Here is a 22,446-nt window from a genome sequence, read left to right as displayed (position 1 = left end):
GTTGAATGCAAATATTCATGTCAACACTTACCGAGAATCCCGACACAATTCTCGCCTATACATCAAATTCTAAAACTCAAATTGAACTAGTAATGCCTGAAATCTAAAACAAGGTACGGATCTTTCCTGAAGTCTCGATAATTATTAAAATCCTTCAGAAAATTCTCTCTGTTTCTTCAAATAGATATGCGCATCCGTTGGCGCTTCACCAGCGACCAATAGCAATGAATTGACAAATTACCGCGTCTTTGAAAATTTCAGTAGTGTAACATGAATTGAGACGTTCAGATTCGTTGCAAATTTAAGTTGACTTTCTTGTAGAGGGATGGTTTTATGAGGAAAAACTTGAAAAACAAACAAACTGTATCACCCTTTATCTATAAAACGAAGCGTTTGAGTGTCCATGTTTACAGCACTTTTTCTTCTTAAAATGATTCGGAGAATCTGTCATTTTCATTTGTACCTCCAATCATGTGATGTATATGAAGATATTTTTATTATGTAATTGTAGATGTCACCAGGATTTGTGTTGCCAGTCACAGACATGAAACCAAAGTTCCTGCTCTGATTTTTTCGTCATTCAGTATTAGCATAAACCAATCAACTCCGTCAGAAACTGCACACACATCTCCCCTCCGTTACCTACCCTTCCCACGTTGAACTCTGGGATGATTCACACGCGAGAAGCGTTCAGGGGTTGCCTAAATCCCTTCTGGATAACTGCATGTTTTTGTTGGGCAACGTGCGCTCATTACGTATCAGGTGAATACGACCCTGTGCGTATTTAAAATCTGGAATGGGGTCCCCTGTTCTCCCCAGCACGGAGGCGTCCATGTGTAGCAATTGTCAACCGCGCGTGCCTTTTGTGCAAGTTCTTTCGCTGTTGTTTTGAATTATACCTTGCTGCCGTGCCACTGGCTTTTTCATTCATGCTTCCTCTCAATGTCATTCCCGTTATTTATAACGGGGCCAGCGGTATTATTTTATCGCACGTGTCGTCATATCGGAAAAAAGTTAATCCGTTTGAGTGTGACGTGTGAAATTGCTCAGGATAAATTATAGTTCTCTGCACACTACCCCTTGTGTGTGTGTGTGTGCAGGACAATCATTCTGCAATTGCAGATCCTGAGAACGGGATCAATAGGTGGATGATAGTCGGTAGATAGAAGGCTTTGGGGAAAGGAAGCTGAGTTATTGCAATTATCGATGCAGGGGGGCCAAAAACCCAGCAGGAATATTTTCGGCAATGAAATATTTTTATAAAAGTATAATCTTGAGTAGGGGCTTTTGAGTGCTCGTTTATTATTTGAAATGAAATTCCATAGAATTTCAGTTCGTCAGTGGGCGTTCCGAAAATTTTTCTTCAGGTATGATACAATTTTAGAAAAACATAAAACTTATGAATTATGGAGTGGATATTATAGAAATGCACTGAAGGGCTTACAAATAATTCAAAAATTCATTTTGAGAATCATATTAAATGTTAGAAAAACCTTCAATTGTGAATTATTGTTTTCAAGACAAAAAAATTGAACGTCAGATAGGTATATACTTTCTGTTTGATGAACCAAATGAGAAACATTGGAAATTATGATCACAATAATTATTCGATAATATTTGGAAAAAGTCATTGAAGAGAAACCTTTGCTTTATTTGTCCAAAATTCTTCAATATTCTACTGTCTTTCAAGACATGAAAATACAATATAGAGTAATAAACATAGATAGAGGGAGTTTACGCAATTTTTACATGTTCCCAACATGGTTAGATTACGTTGTCGGATTTTGATATATTTTCAAATAAACAATTTTACTATATCATTATGAATGTATTGAATGAAATATATTTATTTGAGTGATTTTCAATCAAATACGTCAATTTGAATATTTCGAATCCGATATTTTTCCTGATTGTCGAATTTAAAATGAGCAGAATATTTATTATTTTCTGTATCTACCTGCTGCAATCCAAGGTTTGACAACTATTGCTCTCTCAATATCATTTGTTGTTTCACGTCGTTTGTCTGAATTTCTGATATATTTAGGTATTTAGTTCAATATATTTTGAGTTAATATGACACGTTGATTCACTATGTGACATAAGGAATGCGTTTTTGTGGAGAAACTTGCGAATTGAGTGGAATATCGTGTCACTGATATGTTTGCATTTCCGCGAGCTTCATGTCAAATTTGATAGTTCATGTTGGGGACAAAATTTGCTTACTGAAAATGACATATGCCCCCTCTATCTATGTTTATTACTCTGAGATATACAAGGAATGAATGTATTCGTGACACATTAATGGACTATCTGATAAGAATTTTTTAAGTAATATATGATGTTCCTTTTAATTTGCCTTTTCCCCGCGGTGGATGTTCGCTGTTCTCAATGAATTTCATTTGCATTGTTTATAAAATGTTGAAAATGTATTATGGAGAAAAAAATTGTGTAACACACTAGCCTGGCTCAGGTGTCAGTTTTATTTTTTCAGTTTAAAAATGTATTGTATATCATATGTTTATTGTTATATGAATGAAGGTATTATTACTGTTATTCTGTTCGACACTTATCTTGTAGGTAGGTACTCGACGACCGGATACATAGAATTGATTTTGACCAAGAATTCTGAGAATCGATCCCAGCTATAGTTGAGACCATTATCGAAGGCTCAAAAAATCCCATCACACCTCACGATTGAGTGTTTGATATTAAAAGTAACGGGTTGAGAGTAGTGTAAACTTCCACATTTTCGCTAGTAAAACCAGACCGCAATGAATATTCAAACACTTCCTCCTTCTTCATTAGAGAAACCCCTTAATATTCCGCTGTGAACATCAGATAGCCCCTGATGGATACCTCAAGAAGTGGAAAAGCGTTTTAATGAAAAAAAGGGATCGCTTTACTTCTTATTCACGACGTACAGCTCCACCTTCGCCGCAAAGTATAAAAGAATTAAAAGTTCTTAAACCTCTCAACCTGAGGGCTTAACATTTGTATTAATGGAATTCGCGAGTAAAAACGAGCCGGTGCATATTTTGCACTTTCTTCTTCCCGAAGTTTCTTTTTATTGCCGCCTGCCTCTCTGTCGCCGCCCTGGGTTGAGGGGTTGAAATTATTTGTCAACCTTCAAGTACGGAACGCGTGCTCGATTTTCGTTTCACGTTGAAGATTGTGTTTGATTGGTAATTTATAACGCTCTAATATGTAGTAGAATTGAACTAGATTGTTTTTTTTTATTTGTTCTTCGTCTCTGTTCGTCCATGTTTGGTTAAATGTTGAATGAGTTCAGTTTTGAACACTGAAATTTGAATGTAACATCTTATTTTTCCGTGAATAGGAAGAGTCTGCAAGAATCAGAAGTCTTGGCCTTCCTATAGGAAGGCCAAGACTGGAGTTTGGAGTTTATATATAAACTCCAATCTTGTTGACTGTAACATGAACATTTTTCATTTGTGGAATCTTCACTATCTTATCATTTAAATGAATACAATGAATCAGAAACAGATGTTTCTTGTTCGGGAGAATATCCAGAGAATGAAGAGGCCAGCAAACTCACCAGAGATGAATACAAGCACGCATGGGATTACTTAGGGAGAGAAATATCCAATCGCCAAAAACCACCTTCAACTTTTTAGGAATTGAGTTGAGCCTTTTAGGCTCATTTGTGAATACTGAGAGGAATTTAAGAAGAATTTTAATTATGTAGGAATTGACATGTTCGAGGACCTACATAGTTTTTTTTTCGAAAATTTTTGTCTGTGCACGCTCATGTTTTTTTTAAACGTAGTATATGTTGAAATCAGTTTTGAATACTGAAATTTGAACGTTACCTACATATTGTTCCGTGAATCGGAAGAGTCAGCGAACTACGCACATTGTCAAAAGTCTTGGTCTTACTATAAACTTTCAACTTGTTGAATGTAACATGAAAATTTTTTGTATGTGGAATATTCACTATCTTATGATTTGAATGAAAACAAAAAACCAGCAGAAAATGTTTCTTGTTCAGGAGAATATCCAGAGAATGAAGTGGCCAGCAACCTCACCAGAGATGAATCCAAGCACGCATGGGATAACTTAGGGAGAGCAATATTCAATCGCCAAAACCCAGCTTCAAGGAATTGAGTTTAGCCTTTCGGGCTCATTTGTGAATACTGAGAGGAAATTAAGAAAAATTTTAATGTGGCATTGAATTTTAATGAAGGTTCCTGCAAGTGGGTATAAGTTAGCCGATCAACCTAACCGACAGATCTACTGGCATGTACCTGACATATTATATTAAAACGATTGGTCCTAATATTGAAAACTACCCCTATTCTAGGCCGATCTTTTCTGTATACAGTACACCAATCAACAGAGTATAGGTGCATTCAAATGAAGCATCGCCTGATCGACGATTTCATTTGAAAACAAAGTTCGAGTATTGTTTCAGAGTCTACCAAGGGTAGTGGAGGCATTGTGACCACTTTGAAATCAAAAAATGATTTCGACTAACTACACTGAATAAAAATGACTTATTCAATCCACCAACCTGCAATAGGTTACTGCAACAATGAAACTAAACAAAAACTTGCTACCAATGCTACCTACTGTCATAAGTCTCACTTATGTGAGCCAACTGCTATCAATTTCAGCGAGCGACATCCTCTGATTTTTTCCCGCCGAATTCAGTCATAGGCGGTTTTCCAGATGCAGATATCTTGCGTTAATCACAGACGTAGTTATTTATAGGGAAGACAGCAGGCCAGGATGGATGGTCCCAGCCCAGTCAGTTTACGGACCAGCATAACGCTGGCCTGCGGACCTGAGGTGTAACCGTTCGCGTGGCCTGGTAATGGCAGTTCAACTATTAATCATGTCGAGTGCTGGGGAAACATGGCTGCTACGTACACGAAACATCCATCGCAGATAAACACATTACGTATGGATTCAGTATTGCGATAAACAAAATTCCACTGAGGTATGGCTTATCAGCTCCACCTACAATCGCACGCCAGTGGCGCCAGCGTCGATTGACGTGTACGGCTGAAAGCGGGAACGCAATTCGTTCTAGTTGCTGTGATATCACGCGAATAACACGTGATTTTTCTTTGAGGAATGTACCGTTTTGAATTTCTCGGATTTTAGCCTTTAAAATTCTTGGATCTTGTTCTCGTACTAGCACTAATTTTCGTATTGATTTTTATGCAAATAACTCTCGCAGTTTCTGAGATAGTATTTGGCCGACTAGTAGATTTCAACATGTTACAAATTTGTTAAAAGTCAAGGTGGTTTGAAAATAATTATTTTCCTGGAAGATAAGTTCATTATTCTATGTAATACACTAAAAATTCAAGAAGAGATTTCACTTGCCGCCAGGAGAATGTGAGCGCTCATACATGCATGCGCCTTTGGAGGCCACATAACTCGATATAATATCGAATTGGAACAGAGGACAGCTCTGATGGAGGGCGCAAGGGACCATGAAGTCAAGGTGCAATGAAATCTCCTCCGAATCTCAGTCTAAAAACATCTAATCTATGGTCATAGAAATATTTGGTTTTTTTTTCAATTATTCACATGAATTTTTGGAGAAATTATGGAGATGAAATGATGCATCAAGCTCGAAATGGTTATTTTACATCTATACTAGAAATTTGCAATACGCTCTATTAGGGACGACGTCACACACCGCCTTTTTAGTTCTCCTGTCAGTGTTCGGAATCCAAACAAACAAATTGTCATTCAAATTAGTACGTTGTCGTTGAAGAAATTGGCTTATTTTGATAAATAAGATTATTTAAGAAACGATTTTACTATTAATTGATAGACAGAAGGCACGAGATTAATGTCAGTAAGTTAGAACTTGAAGTTCAACCAATAAATACGGCTTTATACAAAATCTGGGAAATGATACAGTATTCAAACTTACTGGTATTAACCTTGTTCCTTCTGTCTATCAATTAATACTGAAATCGTTCCTCAAGTACTCTTATTTACGAAAATAAGCCAATCCCTTCAACGACACCGTACTAATTTGAATGACAATTTATTTGTTTGGATTCCGAACAGGGGAACCAAAAATGGCGGTGTGTGATGTCACACTAATAAAGCGTATTCGGTCGGATTTTTTGGTGATGGAATATTACTTTTCTTCGAAATTGTGCTTGAATATTCTATAATTTTTCATCAACCTTGAAAGAGTTATTCGATATTTACGAATTCTCAACTCGATCTTATCTGTACTAACGAAAATTCTCTTCTCGATATTCTTCCCAAATTTTTTGATCTAGTAACTCAATCAACATAGAATTCTCCCAAAACTCGAAGTTATCTCATGTCTAACTTAACCGCAGTCTTTGAGATTCGAACTTACACTGAAAATTCACTCTCTAGGATACCTAATTACAACGACATGGTACATGGTGTCTATACCTTAGACACCGAGGGAACTTCTAGCTAAACTAAACACAGGCACATTCATTCTTGGGGCAAGTGAAAGTAAGATAGCCTTTTGAAAACCAGTGAAACATGTTATATTCAGTTTTTTCTTGCATTCTATAGCTACAGCTGGTTCATTTTGCACAAATATCAGAAATGTTCTAATTTTGAGCATAGATTAGTCTCTTGCGACAGCCTGGTGCTTGCAAAGCTTGCAAAAGCTTTTTACTTCTTGTGAGTGTTCACAATAAACTGTTTACCTTAGAGTCAGTCCTCGAAAGAGATTGAAGGACAAAATAAAATGTATGAATTTGAAAAAGAAATACACTTAATTGAATCGAAAATGAAAGATAAATCAAACGATGATATGAAAATTTGAAAATCAATATGGTATAGACATCGAAGGCATTCTTAGATAACCAGATAGTTATCGTGTTCACCCCCGGACGAGTGGACACAACTGAATCACCTGCTCAAAATTTTAAAAAACCAAACATTGTTATATTGTGACGAAATAAATAGCTACCTGTTTGGATAACGAACACTCCAATATGTTGTTATGCTCTGACATGAATGCAGCTCTTTCTGTGAACTCATTCACTTCTATAATATGTCCACACTTTTGTCCACAAAGATTTAATATGCTTTCAACGTCGTTTCGACGTTCAGCATTATTCAGTCTCAAACTAAGAGTCACTTGGAGACTTCTGAACCCAAAATTCAGGAAGTAACCGAAACTAGGTGAACAGAAGAAGAGTTACGTTTGAAGTAATCATATCTCATTTGAATTAACTAGAAGATTAATCGATAAGAGTAGTTTTTCCTCCACGATTTGGTGCCAACAAAGTTAGTTTAACCGAGTATGATATCCACTATCAACAAAAATATTTCATAAACATAAAAACATTAAAAAAAACAATGAATCCCAATAGAAACATTTTGTGTCTCATCCCAATAATAAGTCCATCGGACATGAATGAATAAAGAGCCATCCATTGTTTAGTCATAAACACTAAATAACACAGCCAGCGCCTCTGGTGAACTACCATCATTTCATGCCGTGATGTTTGTTTGATCCGACACCCAGCATCAGTGCACAGGTTTAATTCCACACCACGCACTAGGGATTGATAAGTAAAGTGGTTATTACACGGATGTGATAATCGTTGTCCATCGATGATTTGTAGTTAACTGCTGGTTCGTTAGAGTGAAACAACTGTACACTGTCGTTGTTATGTATGTGGTAATCCAGAATTTGTTCTTCGTGTATCATACATTCGGAATCTGGAGACAATTCTTCTAATTTTCTGTTTTACTTAACTATTAACCATTAAACCATTACTTCTTAAGTGTTTCTGTTGAACTCGATCTCGTTCTCGCAAAGAATTGGACATTTAAAAGCAAGACTTGCAATTTCTACTCCTAAATCTACTTCAAATCTAATTCTTCAAAACTACATAGGCGTACAACTTTCATTCCACCGTTGTTCCTTCCGAATTCGAGGCTTTATTGTGAAAAAACTGGTTATACATTTATGACACAAAGTATTGTTCATCGCTGGCCACTACTTTCTCCCATTTTTCGGATTGCGTACGAAAAGTGCTGGTCAGCCAGGCCGTGTGCTATTGATCGAAACAGGTGAAAGTCCAAGGGAGCAACGTTTGGAGAATACGGCGGGAGGAGTAGGACTTCCCATTTCAACGTTTCCAAGTATGTCTTGACCACTTTCGCAACATGAGGTCGAGCATTGTCATGCTGTAAAATCTCTCATTCTCTCATTCCACACAATATGAAGTCAAAATTCTGAAAATCAAGGATGCAATTTAAAAAAAAAAATAGTCCTGAAGAACAATACAACAGAAAATCTTTCCCTAATATCAAACAATCCTACTCGATTTCAATTCCGAAAACATTTCCGATATAGACACATGTAAGTAGTATCCATAAAGCAAAAAAACAAGATCATCAATCGACAAATCGCCAGAATGCAACTCCATTTCACCGCCATAATAAATAACGTTCACTCCAACACACCATCCAACGGAGCTTTGAGCATTTCACTTCCACATGAAAATTTATCTTCATATTTCAATTTCGCGAAAAATTTCGTCTCACCGTTTTAGAGAAATACACCAGTTTTATGTCAACCGACCGAGATTGACGACCCTGTGTTTCCTCGAGTCAATTGCCTGGTTTATTGAAATGTGTCCGACGATGAGTCGAGATTTTTCCGGTTACATTGTGCCGGAAAATCAGTTATCGATTGCTTTCCGGATGCACCTGCTGTTTGGAGAGATGAAAATTCGCCGACTGGAGCTTTGCGGATAGGAAGATATTCATTCGTTAGAGAATTCGATAAATACTCGACAATTCTTTAACTTTTGATTCAAATTTGGAACGAACTAAGGACCTAAAAAATTATTGATTGAAAGCATATCAATTGGCACCCAACGTGGGGCGCCAATTTATATGATTTTGTGTTGTGAAATCTATCTTTTTATGTTGATTATTTATTATTTCTTTTAAATTTTGAAAATTCAGGTGGATTCTAGTCACAATTTGTAAAAAAATATATGATTTTAAATTTTAGATATGAAAATTTTATTTTTATTATTCGATTGTGACTATACTCCACACCAATTTTCCAAATTCAAAAGAAATAATTAATAATCAACATAAAAAAAAGATTTCTGAAAACAAAAGCTTTGCGGATAGAAGGATACTCGTTCGTTGGAAAATTCGATAAATACCCTATAATTTTTCATTCGAATTTGAAACGAACTAAGGACCTAGGAAATTGAGTGCTGTAAGGGAGACATTGAACAGCGTTTGTTTGCTTGTGACCAGCTGCTTGCAAGGCAAAGACGGAAGAGATTTCTGCATGGCATTGTGAATGGAGACGAAAAATATAATCCCAAGCGCAGAAAACCATGGGAATATCCCGGCCATGCTTCCACGTCGACGTGCTCAATGTTTGGTGGGATCAGCTCAGCGTAGTTTATGATGGGTTATTGAAACCGACTGAAACAATGACAGGCGATCGTTATCGAATGCAAATAATGCGTTCGAGCCGAGCATTGAAAGAAAAATGGCCGTATTACAACTAGAGTCATTTTACAGCATGACAATGCTCGACAATGCTTGCGAAAGTGACATTATTGGAAACGTTGAAATGGGAAGTCCTACCCCTTCCGCCTTATTCTCCAGACGTCAATTTATATTCATTTCAACAATATTTATATCTTGTATTGTTATTTGAAGTTCTTAAGTCCACAAAAAAAAACATCCATTACATACATATTCAGGTATATTGTTTATGAATAATAAGAAAATGAGAGATCCCAAAACTGACTCCTGAGGCGCACCAAATTTAAAAGGTCAGAATAACACTTAGCTAACTGAACGTATATCAATGTATCAGTTAGAAAACTGTGTATCTACTGAAGGAAGACACCACGGTCTAAAAAACCTACCGTGATACAACCTCGTATCATCCCACCTACGGAACCCCAATCGATGCCGTTAACAATACGTTCGCCTCATCGACCCCGCTGCAAATACAATGCAACAGTAATTGAGATGAAATCTTAAAAAACAAGCTCCTTTTCCCGGAAAGAACTCCGGCATCCCAGTTTACCGCCGTCGCGGCGCCACATCCACTCATCCGACACCGGTTTTCCCGTGTAACAAAGTGAGGAAAGAATGATGAGGGTATAATGAAAAGTGGGCTCGAGCCTTTCAGACTTTGATGTATTCACAAATTCATACCGACTTCACGTCGATGAACTCCAAAAACTCATCTTTTCAAAACGTAATTTATCTTCGTTTTACGGCCCTGCTCTCCCCGTGTTTCGACGCTGCCGCGTCTGTTATAATTGCAGGTTACATCGGTATCCATTTGTTGTTGGTGCAGGGGCGTTTTGTTATTAAACCCTTTTTGGTGCCTTTTTCGGGCTTCTTCGCGTCGTTCCGGACGTGGTTACCTGTCAGAAGTAACTCGGCGACTAATGGTTTTGGAGTAGGCGATTTTTTAGTGCCTCTTCGCGGCGTCGTTGGAATAAAAAGGGATGTATATCAAAACCAGAGTGAAGGGAAGAATTTTTCTTGAAAGTTTATTAAGTTTGGATGGAATGGTGCTGCCTACTAAGATTCATTGTGTTTTTTTTTTCAAATAGGGTGGAAAAAATTCAGTTGGGGTGAATGGAGAGGGTATATGCAAATGTTTGATTTTTTTTCCTTTTATCTCGTTGAATACTTCAAACTATTGTAAAAGCAGCGTGAATTTTTGTCAGTATACTCATGTGTATCAGCCTTGTTATATGTTTACATTTCGATTAGAAGAAAAAATTATTGTGGTTAGACATGTTCGAATGATATTGTTCCATTTCTCTAGTCATTTCACTACAATCATACCCCAGAATTGAAAGAATAAAACTTTAACCCTAAGAGTAAGAGTTGGCGCCCAACGTGGGGCACCAATTGATATGATTTCGTTTTCTGAAATCTATCTTTTTATGTTGATTATTCATTATTTCATTTGAATTTTAAGACTCTAGGTGAATTCTAGTCCAAATCTGTTGAGGAAAGAATTAACTTATAAATTTTTCAACATGAAAATTTTATTTTATTTTTCGATTCTGACAAGAATCCACCTCAATTCTCAAAATCCAAAAGAAATAATGAATAATCAACATGAAAAGATAGATTTCAGAAAACGGCATGTTAATTGGCGCCCAACGTGGGGCACCAATTGATTTGATTTCCTCACCAAAATTTTCAAAATTTAAAAGAAATAATAAATAATCAACATAAAAGGATAGATTTCAGAAAACGAAATCATATCAATACTTACGGGTACCTACTGTCTTACAGCATACTTGAAAAGACAAACTATTGAATCATACATAGTCAAGTAGTTTGTATCCTTTCCGAGATATTTGATCGATTCAACTTCAGAATATCAACCGGTATATCTATATTTTTCTTCAAATCGCGTTGTCCTGTGAATGAGTTTTCCCATTCTAAATAATTTAGGATGATTTTCACCTAGAAATCATCATGCCAAATCAATTTCAACCTCGATTCTATTGATGGTAGCACCCTGATTTCTCTTTCTCTCGAAAACTGCCGAAAACCTGGAAGAGAATTCATTAAGACGTCTCAAGAATATCCATTTTTCATTTGACCCCATTACGTCTACGCAGATTCGGCAATGCTTTTGATTAACTGTCCGATTATTCAAAACTCAAGCCACACAACATGCTGCAGAATAAAAATAACCGGCAAATAAATAACAGGTATCACACCGATGCCAACAACTCAATTAGAGACACTTTTCAATTTACGCGACAAGGTAAGATCAAAAGGAACCATTTAAACCCCTGGTTCTGTGTCTCTCATTGATTCACTTATACGTCGATAAATCAGCCTTATGACACGACAGGCGCACCTGCCTTTGTGTAGTGATTAGACAAATACCTTTTTTAATTATGTGGAAGCAACGTGGCGAAATTAATCACTTCTGAAATATTTTTTTTTCGTAACAAGATGATTAATTAATATGGAATCTATTTATGTCGCTGGGCCAAAACAATGGCGTAGTCTCCTATTTCAAAAGTTGGACAGCTCGATGTTGAATGAATTTTCAGGTATTGGAATAAGTCTTGGCCAAAACGTTTTTAGGTATGTAGAGGAGATGCAGTTTTTAAAGGTCTATATTGCAACTGATGAGATATTTGATGAAATTTATTTTGGAATAGAGAAGTACACTATGATGTCAGAATGATACTTTCATCATTTTATTTTCAAGGTCGGAAAAAGCTACATAACGAGATCAAACAATTGTCCTTTGATTGGGTGGATTTTGCATCGGCAATGCTGTGGATCAAAGGTTGGATTTTACAGGGCACTTCTTGAGTGAACTGAATCTCGCCTTTTCCTAGCTTGTTTTTTTTTCTGTGATATGATATTTGCAAACTGTAACTGAAGGAATAAAGACCTTTAATATTATTATTATTATTATTATTATGTATCTAACATAGAACTTACACATTTAGGGTTGTCCAATAAGGGGTTTCATTTAAATAGTCCCCTATCTGGACAGCTGTCACTTTTGAAGCTGCCTCTTTCTGATATTTAACAACTAAAAAGTACGCCATAACTAAAAATTTCAGAATACTAATATTAACAGGAATTTATGATATAGAGGTATACATTACCGTTGAGGAATGAACTTCCATTGAATTGGTGAAAATGTATATAGCATCAGCGAAATTGAGTCGATGATTGCCATCCTTAAATACCTACAATGAACAGATTTTTTTTCAGTGCATGACAGGGGTATAAATGAAATCTAAGAACTGAGTGTTGAACCGAATTCCATTCTTCTCGTATTACCTTTTATATTTTGGGATCATCACATTCTAGAGCATAAAATATTCAAATTCCAGGAACATCGAACGACGCTTTAAGTTTGTTATGGAAAATATCAAATCAAATGGGAAATTTTCCGTTACACTCATCGCTATCCTTGAAAACCTCTGTGCTGTTTCCCCGATGAAAGAAAGACGAAAACAACGATAAATTCAAATTGATATTCAGCATATTGAAAAACATAGGAACGAAGTTTACTTTTCACGTTCAACGATTGCTATTCATTCAAGTGATCTGAATAAACAATTCGATAGGTTGTTTTATGGCTGATTTCAGATTGTCCCCTTCCGCGAACAGTTGGGAAAGTCCAGAAAAGTTGCGTCGTCGGTCTGATACATCGATAGTGAAATTTCCTTCGACATTGAAAACTTTTAATTTGTTGGTGTCAAGGAAATTTTTCAAGATAGCCCACTCTGCGCTGACAGTTTGAGATATTGCCTCTCTTTCACGGTACTTATTCTACTAGAGGAATATTCAGTAGTTTTATGGTGTTTCTGGAGAGGGAATAGTTGTTTTTACTGCTTTTTCATGGATGGGAAAGTCCTCCTGGTAAACATAATGGGAAATGATCGGATCCGTTCAGTTTATATCATTTGATACTGAGTGCTACAGAACGGAAAATAAGTTGGTGTTTAACCTTTGTAGTTTAATTGATGATAATATGATTCTATGATAGGGCTGCCATACGTCCCGGTACGCCGGGACATGTCCCGGTTTGGATCATTGAGTCCCCGTGTCCCGGTCAGTTATTCAATTGTCCCGGTCAGAAATTTGACCGTTTTGAGATTCATATTTCCTTAAATAGGGTAGGTGAGACAAAATTTGTTTTCATGGAATCTCAACGGATTCCAGTAATCATAAAGCTGAAATACTGTTTCCGTTGCTCAAACATTATTTTTCTGAAACTGAAGGATTGACAACTAAATTATTAAAATTGGACACATGGCCAAATAAATTGTCTTATACAATCACTTTATTTTGTATTGAATCTTTAGAGGGCCTTAATATTTCTATATGAAATATTTTCGCTGTCAGTGCGGATAACTCAAATAGGTACTTACTTCGAAGTATAAAGGCGAGTTTTTTTTCACTAGAAGTAATTTTTTCCAAAGACATCATAATTATCGGTTGTCCAGCGCACATACTTCACAATACTGCTTCCACTTCCGCCGATATGATGTCAATTTCTGTGCAGTCTATTGGTCTTAAAATTTTCAAATATTTTTCAATATTTTCTGAAAGGGTCGAATGATGAAAGGTTTTCATGAGTACGCAGAAACAACTTACAGTATGAAATGACAAACGTAGAATTTTATATTTATATGGGAAAAAAATTAATTGGAAAGGCCAAAACCTTGAAATATATAAATGGCACCGAGGATCAAGCCTCAAAAAAAGGGTACCATACCTATTTGTTTATTGTTGCGACTTGATGTTGTTTTTATTGCGAGTTGATATTATTTTTGTTCTTTATAAATTATTTCAGTGGATATGTCTGAATAAATGTCATTTTTGGGGAATGTGTTATAATTCAACTACTTAGTGCAAAAAACTCAATAATTCTATAGAAACCCTGGATTATTAATAAATGAATATCTCTCAGATGAGGTTTCAATTTTTGAGTGGTATTTTAACCTATTTTTGTGCCACTTGTCCCGGTCGATGTTCCAACATTTATGGCAGCCCTATTCTATGATGATTATTAAGAAGGGAACTTTCGGATAACTTCAAAAGAATGGGTGTGCAAAATACTGTGAAATATATTCTAACCGTGAGGTTTCTGAAATGATTGAATATCTGAATTAACTAATAGCGATTCTGGACACAGAGAATTCACAAGAGTTTATTCTGATTCATGATACAAAATTTATTTTTGTCCATTTAGAAATTTTATCTCAAAGAAAATTTACCTCATATACAGGGTGTCCCCTAAAGAGCACGTCAAACCGAGGGAGAATGTAGATCAAGGGATAACCCACCTGCTATGACAAAATTCCCATTATAAAAGTCTTACCGTTTGCGATATTTTTTTTTTTTTTAAATAATGTTTTCCAAAATTTGCCGGCCAAATTGAATTTCGTTCAGGTGAATAATTATGCGATTAATATTTTCGAACGTAAACAATTGCCATTGTTCACTAAGTAATGCAACATCGAAGATTTCTTAACAGAATTGACAAACTTGATTTTGTCAGAAACGTACCCATTTGGATAAAAACAGCCATATCTTTTTTCTTTGAATAACAAATGACGTGTGTGATACCTCCTTGAAATCACTATAAAATAGACAATTTATTGGTGTAATGTTCAGCAGTAGCTCGGTACATTTTTTTCCACTCCGATGAGCTAAACTTCATGAACAAAATAATCCACTACCAAAATTTCCAATAAAAATATTTCTCATAGCCCCCCTTTTAAATTTTTGGAGGATGTTTTTAATGTGAACGTTAAAATCATTCTTCAGAAATATTTTACAGAAAAAATTAACCAGAAAGATGTAAAATTGTACCAACCGTAAGGGCAAAACTATTGAAAGGGGCAAAAATTCATTATTTAAAAAAAAAAAATATCTCGAAAACGGTAAGACTTTTATAATGGGAATTTTGTCATAGCAGTTGGGTTATCCTTTGATCTACATTCTCCCTCGGTTTGACGTGGTCTTCACCGGACACCCTGTATAGAATTCCTCAAGACAGAAATGTAATTATTGAAAAATCACAGCTGCAATGAAATTATAATCGAAATTCGTCATTCATTAAAAAAAACAATTTATGATAATGTTGTTTGCGATTTCATAACTGTATCTTTCTCACAACTTACATTGTCCAGGAAAGTATCACTTTCACACACAATAATAATAATAGTTTATTTTTATACGATAACAGCAAGTTGAAAGAATTGTGTCGTATCAAACTTCAGCGTTTTAAATTAGCGTGAATAAAGTTAAAATTTTTCAACCTTTAACGTTTTATTCATTGCCCTAAGCTTTTGCAAGGAAGGCTGTTCCATGAGTTCATGATTGAACTCACATCTACTACTAGAGATTCCATAAAGGTCTCTCTTCAAAACGAATTGTCAAAACACGTGCTTCTCACAAAAGATAAAATACCGAAAACAGTAAAACACACCTGAAAAACAAATTCGAGCTACATAATGACGTCAAACTGAAGTTAGTGAAAATTTTCGCATCCCTAATTCGCTCTCATCTCGTCAGATCTCAGGTGAAAGCAACGGTCTGTCTGCTCCATCGATTCCCGAATGTTCTGGACGTGTAACGAGAAGGAAACTCCTGGGAAGATCCTTTTTATTTAATTAAGTATCGTTTTTAGTCCGCTTCCTGCAGATGCCGAGCACGTGATCGAATTCTCAACATCTCACTTCCATCAGCACCTGTGTGTTGGAGAGTTAACCTTTCCCCATTTCCTCCAAGCCCTACCCCATTTCCCTGTCCAATTCAACCTGTCGGCTTGAAAATTGAGGGTTCCGAGAAAAGGGGTGAATCGCCCTCCGTCGCCTTCTCGCTTCTTCAACCCGGTTTTTATCTATTGCGCACATCGCTTTCTTTTTGGATTGTGTTATGGTGTTTCGGAGACACTGTTTTTTGTTGGTTTTGGTATGGGGACTAGCTGGTGGGATTTTATGGTTTCGAGACATGAATATGTGTATTTTGAGTCTTCAATTGTTGATAGTTTGATTTATCACCTGTTTTGTTCTTAATTCTTTGTTATTTTTTAGAGTAAAGTTGAGACACAGAGTTTCACTTACTGCATTTAATTGACAATTGTGAGAAAACAAATTGAAATTGCCGGGTTCAATTAGGGCTTTCGAAAATTACAGTCAGAAAGTTTCATAATACATAATAACAAAGAATAGTAGACTCAGTATGTTTCCATGGGGTACACCTGAAGTCAGATTTATTGGTTCTAGACTTTTGGTGTGTTATATTCTGCAGAAAACAACAGTACCAATAATAAAAAGGGTCTACGCAAAATCGGGGAGCGGTGTCAGAATTGACGATCCCTGATTAGCCAAATTTCAATCTTACCTGAAAAATTTTTTGCCGAAAAATTTTCGTAAAATTTTCCATAAATTTTTTGAAAATTCTCCATGGGATTATTGTACCATTTTATTGAATGATTCGACTATGTAGATCACGAAAGTGCTTGCAGTTTGGCGATTTATACATTATTTCAGAAATTATAGGTAAAAATCTGAAATTTTCGAAAAAAAAATGGATAAAATTCCTGAGGCTGCAACTCTTCCTGGATGTAAGCTTTGCCCTTGAAACCTCACTATCATATGTTTCAAATCAAACCCGATGTTCTAAAAACGTTTTTATTTGAGGGGTCTGTAACGAATAATTTAGGAGATATAACGCAGTTCCAGAATTGACGAATTTAGGACACCCTATACCTACATATAATTTACACCCAATTATCAGGAAACAAATTGAAATTGTCGGGTTACAATGAAGTTATCGAAAATTGCAGTCACAAAGCTTATTCATAAAAATAACAAAAAAAAAAAGAGGACCCAGTATGTTGACATGAGGTACTCCGGGTGTAATATGATGTTATATTTCACAGAAATAACAATATAAATAACTGAAAAAAGAATTAATGTAAGGAACACTTGACCGAGTAGATCTTTTTAGAGAGACATTTTAGGCTCAAGATTCGCCAAAGTTGATCTCGAGACATACTTCGATGGATCTTTGAATAAACTGCTGTGGATATTTCGAGTGAAAATATTTGTAAGCAGTAAAAGGATTTTTCTGACAGCCTGGTAACGACATTTTCGTTCGATCACTGACAATATACGTATTATTGTCTGAATAAATGGGATATGCAATATATTACAATAGTTTTGTGATCTCCAATAGGCGTACGAATTAGTGTCTAAATTACAGACAGCAAATTAATATCTACGCCAAACATAAGAAAAAGGATCAATATCAACATCCACCTTGCGCTGTCCTGCGACAACAATCTTGTTAATATCAACCTTTTCCCTCTTCCTCAGTCTAGCCTTATCCTCAAAGGACTCCCCACCTTGATATGAATAGATGACGAAATCCAATTCAGCTCGCCCTGCAAGAAAGCAGCAGCCCCTTAATTCCTGCCTCCGACCATAGCCGACTCAGTCCTGCAGCCACTTAACTGGGCCTTACGGCATCACAACAATGAGTGTTTATGATGGCGCCTACTTGACGATCGCCATGGCAACGGACGTCGGTGCGAGTTAGACGGAGGTATGTCACCTATGAGGGTTCCACCTAAGGCAACTCCAGGAGATTGTTACACTGACCGTTCCGGCCGATCTAATCAACTCTGAGGACGGAGGAATCCTTGATTAATTCGAGGACAACGGGCTCTCAGCGAGACTTCCTTAATGATTTGTTAATTTCATTAGGGTGATGTCCGTACATGAAGGGATCGTATTCATTATAGTTTCTCTACCTGACTAGGTGATGGTTTTCGGCCTCTTCTTCATTGGTATTCACTTACTTGATTGCTCAAAAGAGTCAATTGCCGGAAGACGCTGACTTGGCAAAGGGACAAGATTCAAATTACATACTACTATCGTTCGACATTTTGGATCTTCCGAATTTCCAACTGTAGCTTTTAGGCCACTCAACAAAGCCGCCATCGTGTGCAAGTGATCTTCATTGAAGAAATATATAGTTTTCACAAGACATCGTTGCAGCCTTTGACATGTTTTCAATTCACTCATCGCAAATCTGCAGATTTTCACTATCATCGCCAATAATTCAAATATAATTGCACGAGAGTTGCAATAATTTTGGAAGAAAGCGATTTATTCAACAATTGCTGGATATTATATACATATACCGACAAATGAAAATAATCGAATACAATTTTGGTAAGATAACACACTTGAATGTGAAACTCATTGGATTATTTCACGAATAAAAAAATATCGTTTTTTCTAAGGTTTACGAACAAAGGGTCTAAATAGAGTTGTGCAAGACATACTTCTAAACGAAATTATATACAGGGTGTTTCCTAAACATGCGGCAAAAATTCAGGGGGTTGTTCCTTGGACTATTCTTAGAATATTTTGTCCTTTGATGATTTTTGAAAAACCTATTTGTTTCGAAGATATAGGGGAAACAAAATTTCAGATAATAACATTTTATTATGAAAAATTACATGAAAATTCAACTCAACTTACAAAAACTGTTGAAAATGACCACCTCTAGCCAGCATACAAGCATCCAATCTTCTCCTCATTGACTGCCGAACCCTTTCAAAAACACCAGGATCATTTCTTATTAAGGCCCAGTTTCACCAAATGCTTTAATCTTGACTTAGCTCTTAAGTGAGGCTTTAGATCACGATTAATGTAATGTAGCGTTTCACCACACTCCAAAGCGCCATTTAATCGACCAATCGCGATTTAGCACTAATCGGCCATTTTTGGAGGATTATAACCTTTCAAGCTGAGATTAATAATTATTTGGAACTCTTGTCTATGTAATTATTTTTCCGGAAATTTCGTTAAAATGGCCTTTCGACGAGTATATGATCTTGCCTTTGAAGATGATGATAGTGATGAAGAATTTGTCGTTCGACGTCCTCGATGGATCCGAGAAAGAGAAGATCATTTCCAAAATTTGGACAATGCGGATTTTGAGAAAAGATTCCGTCTCTCAAAAAAAGCTGCACTCCAAATACTGGGTTCAATTGAGGAACAAATTGAATTTGCAAACGACAAGTAAGTTTTAATGTTTCATTTTCCTTTTGAATTAGCTACTGATATTGTTGAGGTTATGTTTGCAATATAGTTTGATACACTGATTTTGCGTTTCCTATTGATTTCCAGGAATAATTCTGTTTCTCCAATGAATCAGTTACTATGCACCTTACGATACTATGCTACTGGTTGTCACCAAATGACAGTTGCAGACTTCACTGGAATTAGTAAATCGACAGCCCACAGAATAATTCATCGAGTGAGTACTGCTATTGCCTCTCTCCGTCCACTGCATATAACATTCCCTGAAACTCAGGAGGAAATTCGAAGAACACAGACTGAATTTTTCGGAATTGCAAGCTTTCCAAGGGTTTTGGGTGCCATCGATTGCACTCATGTTAAAATTAAAACTCCAGGTACGTCCTTCTTTCCTCCTACATGTAATGATTCTTCTCCCACTGTTTCATTAAATTTATGTAATTTTTCAGGTGGTGATAATGCAGAGCTGTTTCGTTGCAGAAAGGGTTACTTTTCACTGAATGTTCAGGCTATATGCAATGCCAAACTTGAATTCACAGACATAGTTGCGAGGTGGCCTGGAAGTAGTCATGATTCCACCATATTCCGTAATTGCTATCGGAAAGCTATGTTTGATGATGACAGATATGGAAATGCTGTCCTAGTAGGAGATAGTGGATATTCCTGTACCAAGTATTTCATGACTCCTTTTGAAAATTGTTTGAACCCTGCGGAACAATTATACAACGAATCTCAAATCAGAACGAGAAACCCTGTGGAAAGAATGTTTGGAGTTTGGAAAAGACGCTTTCCTGTATTATCGTTAGGTTTTAGAATCGATTTGGATAAAGTATTTCCTGTAATAGTGGCAACGGCTGTACTTCATAATGTCCTACGAAGACGTGGGGAAGATGTCCCACCTTTTGATGCTGAGTTTGAAGCCAACCTACCAGCACCATGGGATGTTATAATAGCTCAGGGAGACATGGGACAAAATCCCATAGCAGTCTTAGGTCATCCATTGAACGAGAGGAGAGATTACCCTGAGCACCGAGAAAGACGTACTATGGTTCATCAATACTTCACAAGGTTTGTGTCCGGCCTGAAGATTATTGAACATATTTTGGCATTTCTATAATGGCAAAGCAAATGCTAATTTATATGTATATTTCAGGCTGGTAATGCTAGAGCGACAGCGCAGGGAAATTGGAAGGGTTGTAGTGGAAGAACATGAAGAGATTGCGGAAGATCCACATCCAGAAGTGAGGCAGGATCAATAGGACTTAAGACATTGAAAACAGCTGACAAAGAAAAAAAAATCACTCGCAGCCAGCAAATTTTTTTCTAATTTTTGGGTCAATTTTATCAAAATATGACTATATGTATAGGCACAATATTTCCCATTTAAAATAGCCGTAAACTTTGTTTTTGTGTTTTATGAAATTTATTGCAAAGAATAATTTATTGATATGTTTGATTGAAATATTATTTAAGAAGCAGTTAAACTTGTTAATAAAAATAAATAAGTTAATAAAATTACTTAAATAGTTTTTTTTACAGAATGTGTGGTTTTGTGAAATGGGATAATTAAAGCTCTCAAGTACAAAATCAACTTTAATTGTATAACAAAACTCAACAAACAGGAAGTCAGTTAATAACGTTCAAACATAAAATGTGAATATTTTTTACATACATTCAGTCAAAAATCATTAGAGGAAACCAATAATTTACATTAAAAAATATAAATGAAAATCTTGTTTACTTATTAAAAAAGTGATAAATAATTAATTTCTTATACAAAGGCTACATATTATTTAAGAAGCAGTTAAACTTGTTATTAAAAATAAATAAGTTAATAAAATTACTTATATAGTTTTTTTTTCCAGAATGTGTGGTTTTGTGAAAGGGGATAATTTCTTTTTAACTTCTGCAAGTTTCCGACATTTCGAAGCACATCACTCGACATTTTCGGCAAAAATTAACTTTGTTTTTTGTTTACAAGATGTCAAATGATTTGAAATGTTATGAGTTTTGAATGAATGACACCTGACACCTAGCGCCAATGGTGGTCATCACTGCTAATACTATACAGAACCCTATATATCTTCTTGTTCACAACGTTGCCAAATGGTTTGACTATTTAATCGCGATTTGGTTAATCGCGATCATCTTCGGACGGGTTGCTGCATGGTGAAACAGAAAACACTGTTAAGCCTGCTTTAGTAACATGCGGAGTTTAATCAATCTGGGATCAAGTGCTGTTTGGTGAAACTGGGCCTAAGTTATTCAAATGAAAACCGTGTTTAATCTGTATTCCTTTACCATCTGCACTTATCAATTTTTAGTCAAAAAACTGGCCGTTTTTAGTAATTGGAATGTTGTTAAACAAATTTAAAAATAAATTGTACCTACTTAGTAAACACAGTGCGGTACGCATTTTTATTTAAACTATTATTAATTTTAAAAATATGAAAAATGTTGTTCGCCCTGTATCTTCGAAACAAAGAGGTTTTTCAAAAATCATCCAAGGACAAAACATGCTTAAAATAGTCCAAGGAACAACCCCCTGAATTTTTGCCGCATGTTTAGGAAACACCCTGTATAATATAAGCTATAAAATCGTTTCCGTGACAATGAAAATCTGACAAAATAAATCTGTTCATCGTTGAGGAAAAAGTCAGATAATCATCACTTATTTTTCTATTTGATATCTTGCTTATCTATATTTAAAACGGACAGGATGATTAGTTCAAATCTGCAAGATACCTGCTGCTGAAATTGTCGTTTTGATTTTGTTGCCTGATAAATCCAAGGAAAAACTATGAATACGCTTACTAACGGAATAATTGCCAAGAAAAAA

The 22,446-nt window shown here is 35.9% G+C and overlaps 2 protein-coding genes across 2 annotated transcripts in view; one reads left to right on the top strand and one right to left on the bottom strand.

Annotated features, from left to right (window-relative positions):
* The window catches only part of LOC123674462 (zinc finger protein 1), a 524,422-nt gene that overhangs the window by 463,016 nt on the left and 38,960 nt on the right, over positions 1 to 22,446 (bottom strand). The window lies entirely within an intron of this gene.
* Positions 19,246 to 20,938, top strand: LOC123674464 (putative nuclease HARBI1). The gene is made up of 4 exons (XM_045609339.1): positions 19,246 to 19,589; positions 19,698 to 19,984; positions 20,057 to 20,675; positions 20,761 to 20,938. Exons 1-4 carry the CDS (start codon positions 19,378 to 19,380, stop codon positions 20,864 to 20,866), a joined length of 1,224 nt encoding a protein of 407 aa, XP_045465295.1. The 5' UTR covers positions 19,246 to 19,377; the 3' UTR covers positions 20,867 to 20,938.

Source organism: Harmonia axyridis, chromosome 3, assembly GCF_914767665.1.
Source record: "Harmonia axyridis chromosome 3, icHarAxyr1.1, whole genome shotgun sequence".
Classification (NCBI taxonomy): Eukaryota; Metazoa; Arthropoda; class Insecta; order Coleoptera; family Coccinellidae; genus Harmonia; species Harmonia axyridis.
The sequence above is the reverse complement of the archived record's forward strand: the minus strand, read 5'-3'. Positions and strand labels throughout refer to the sequence as shown.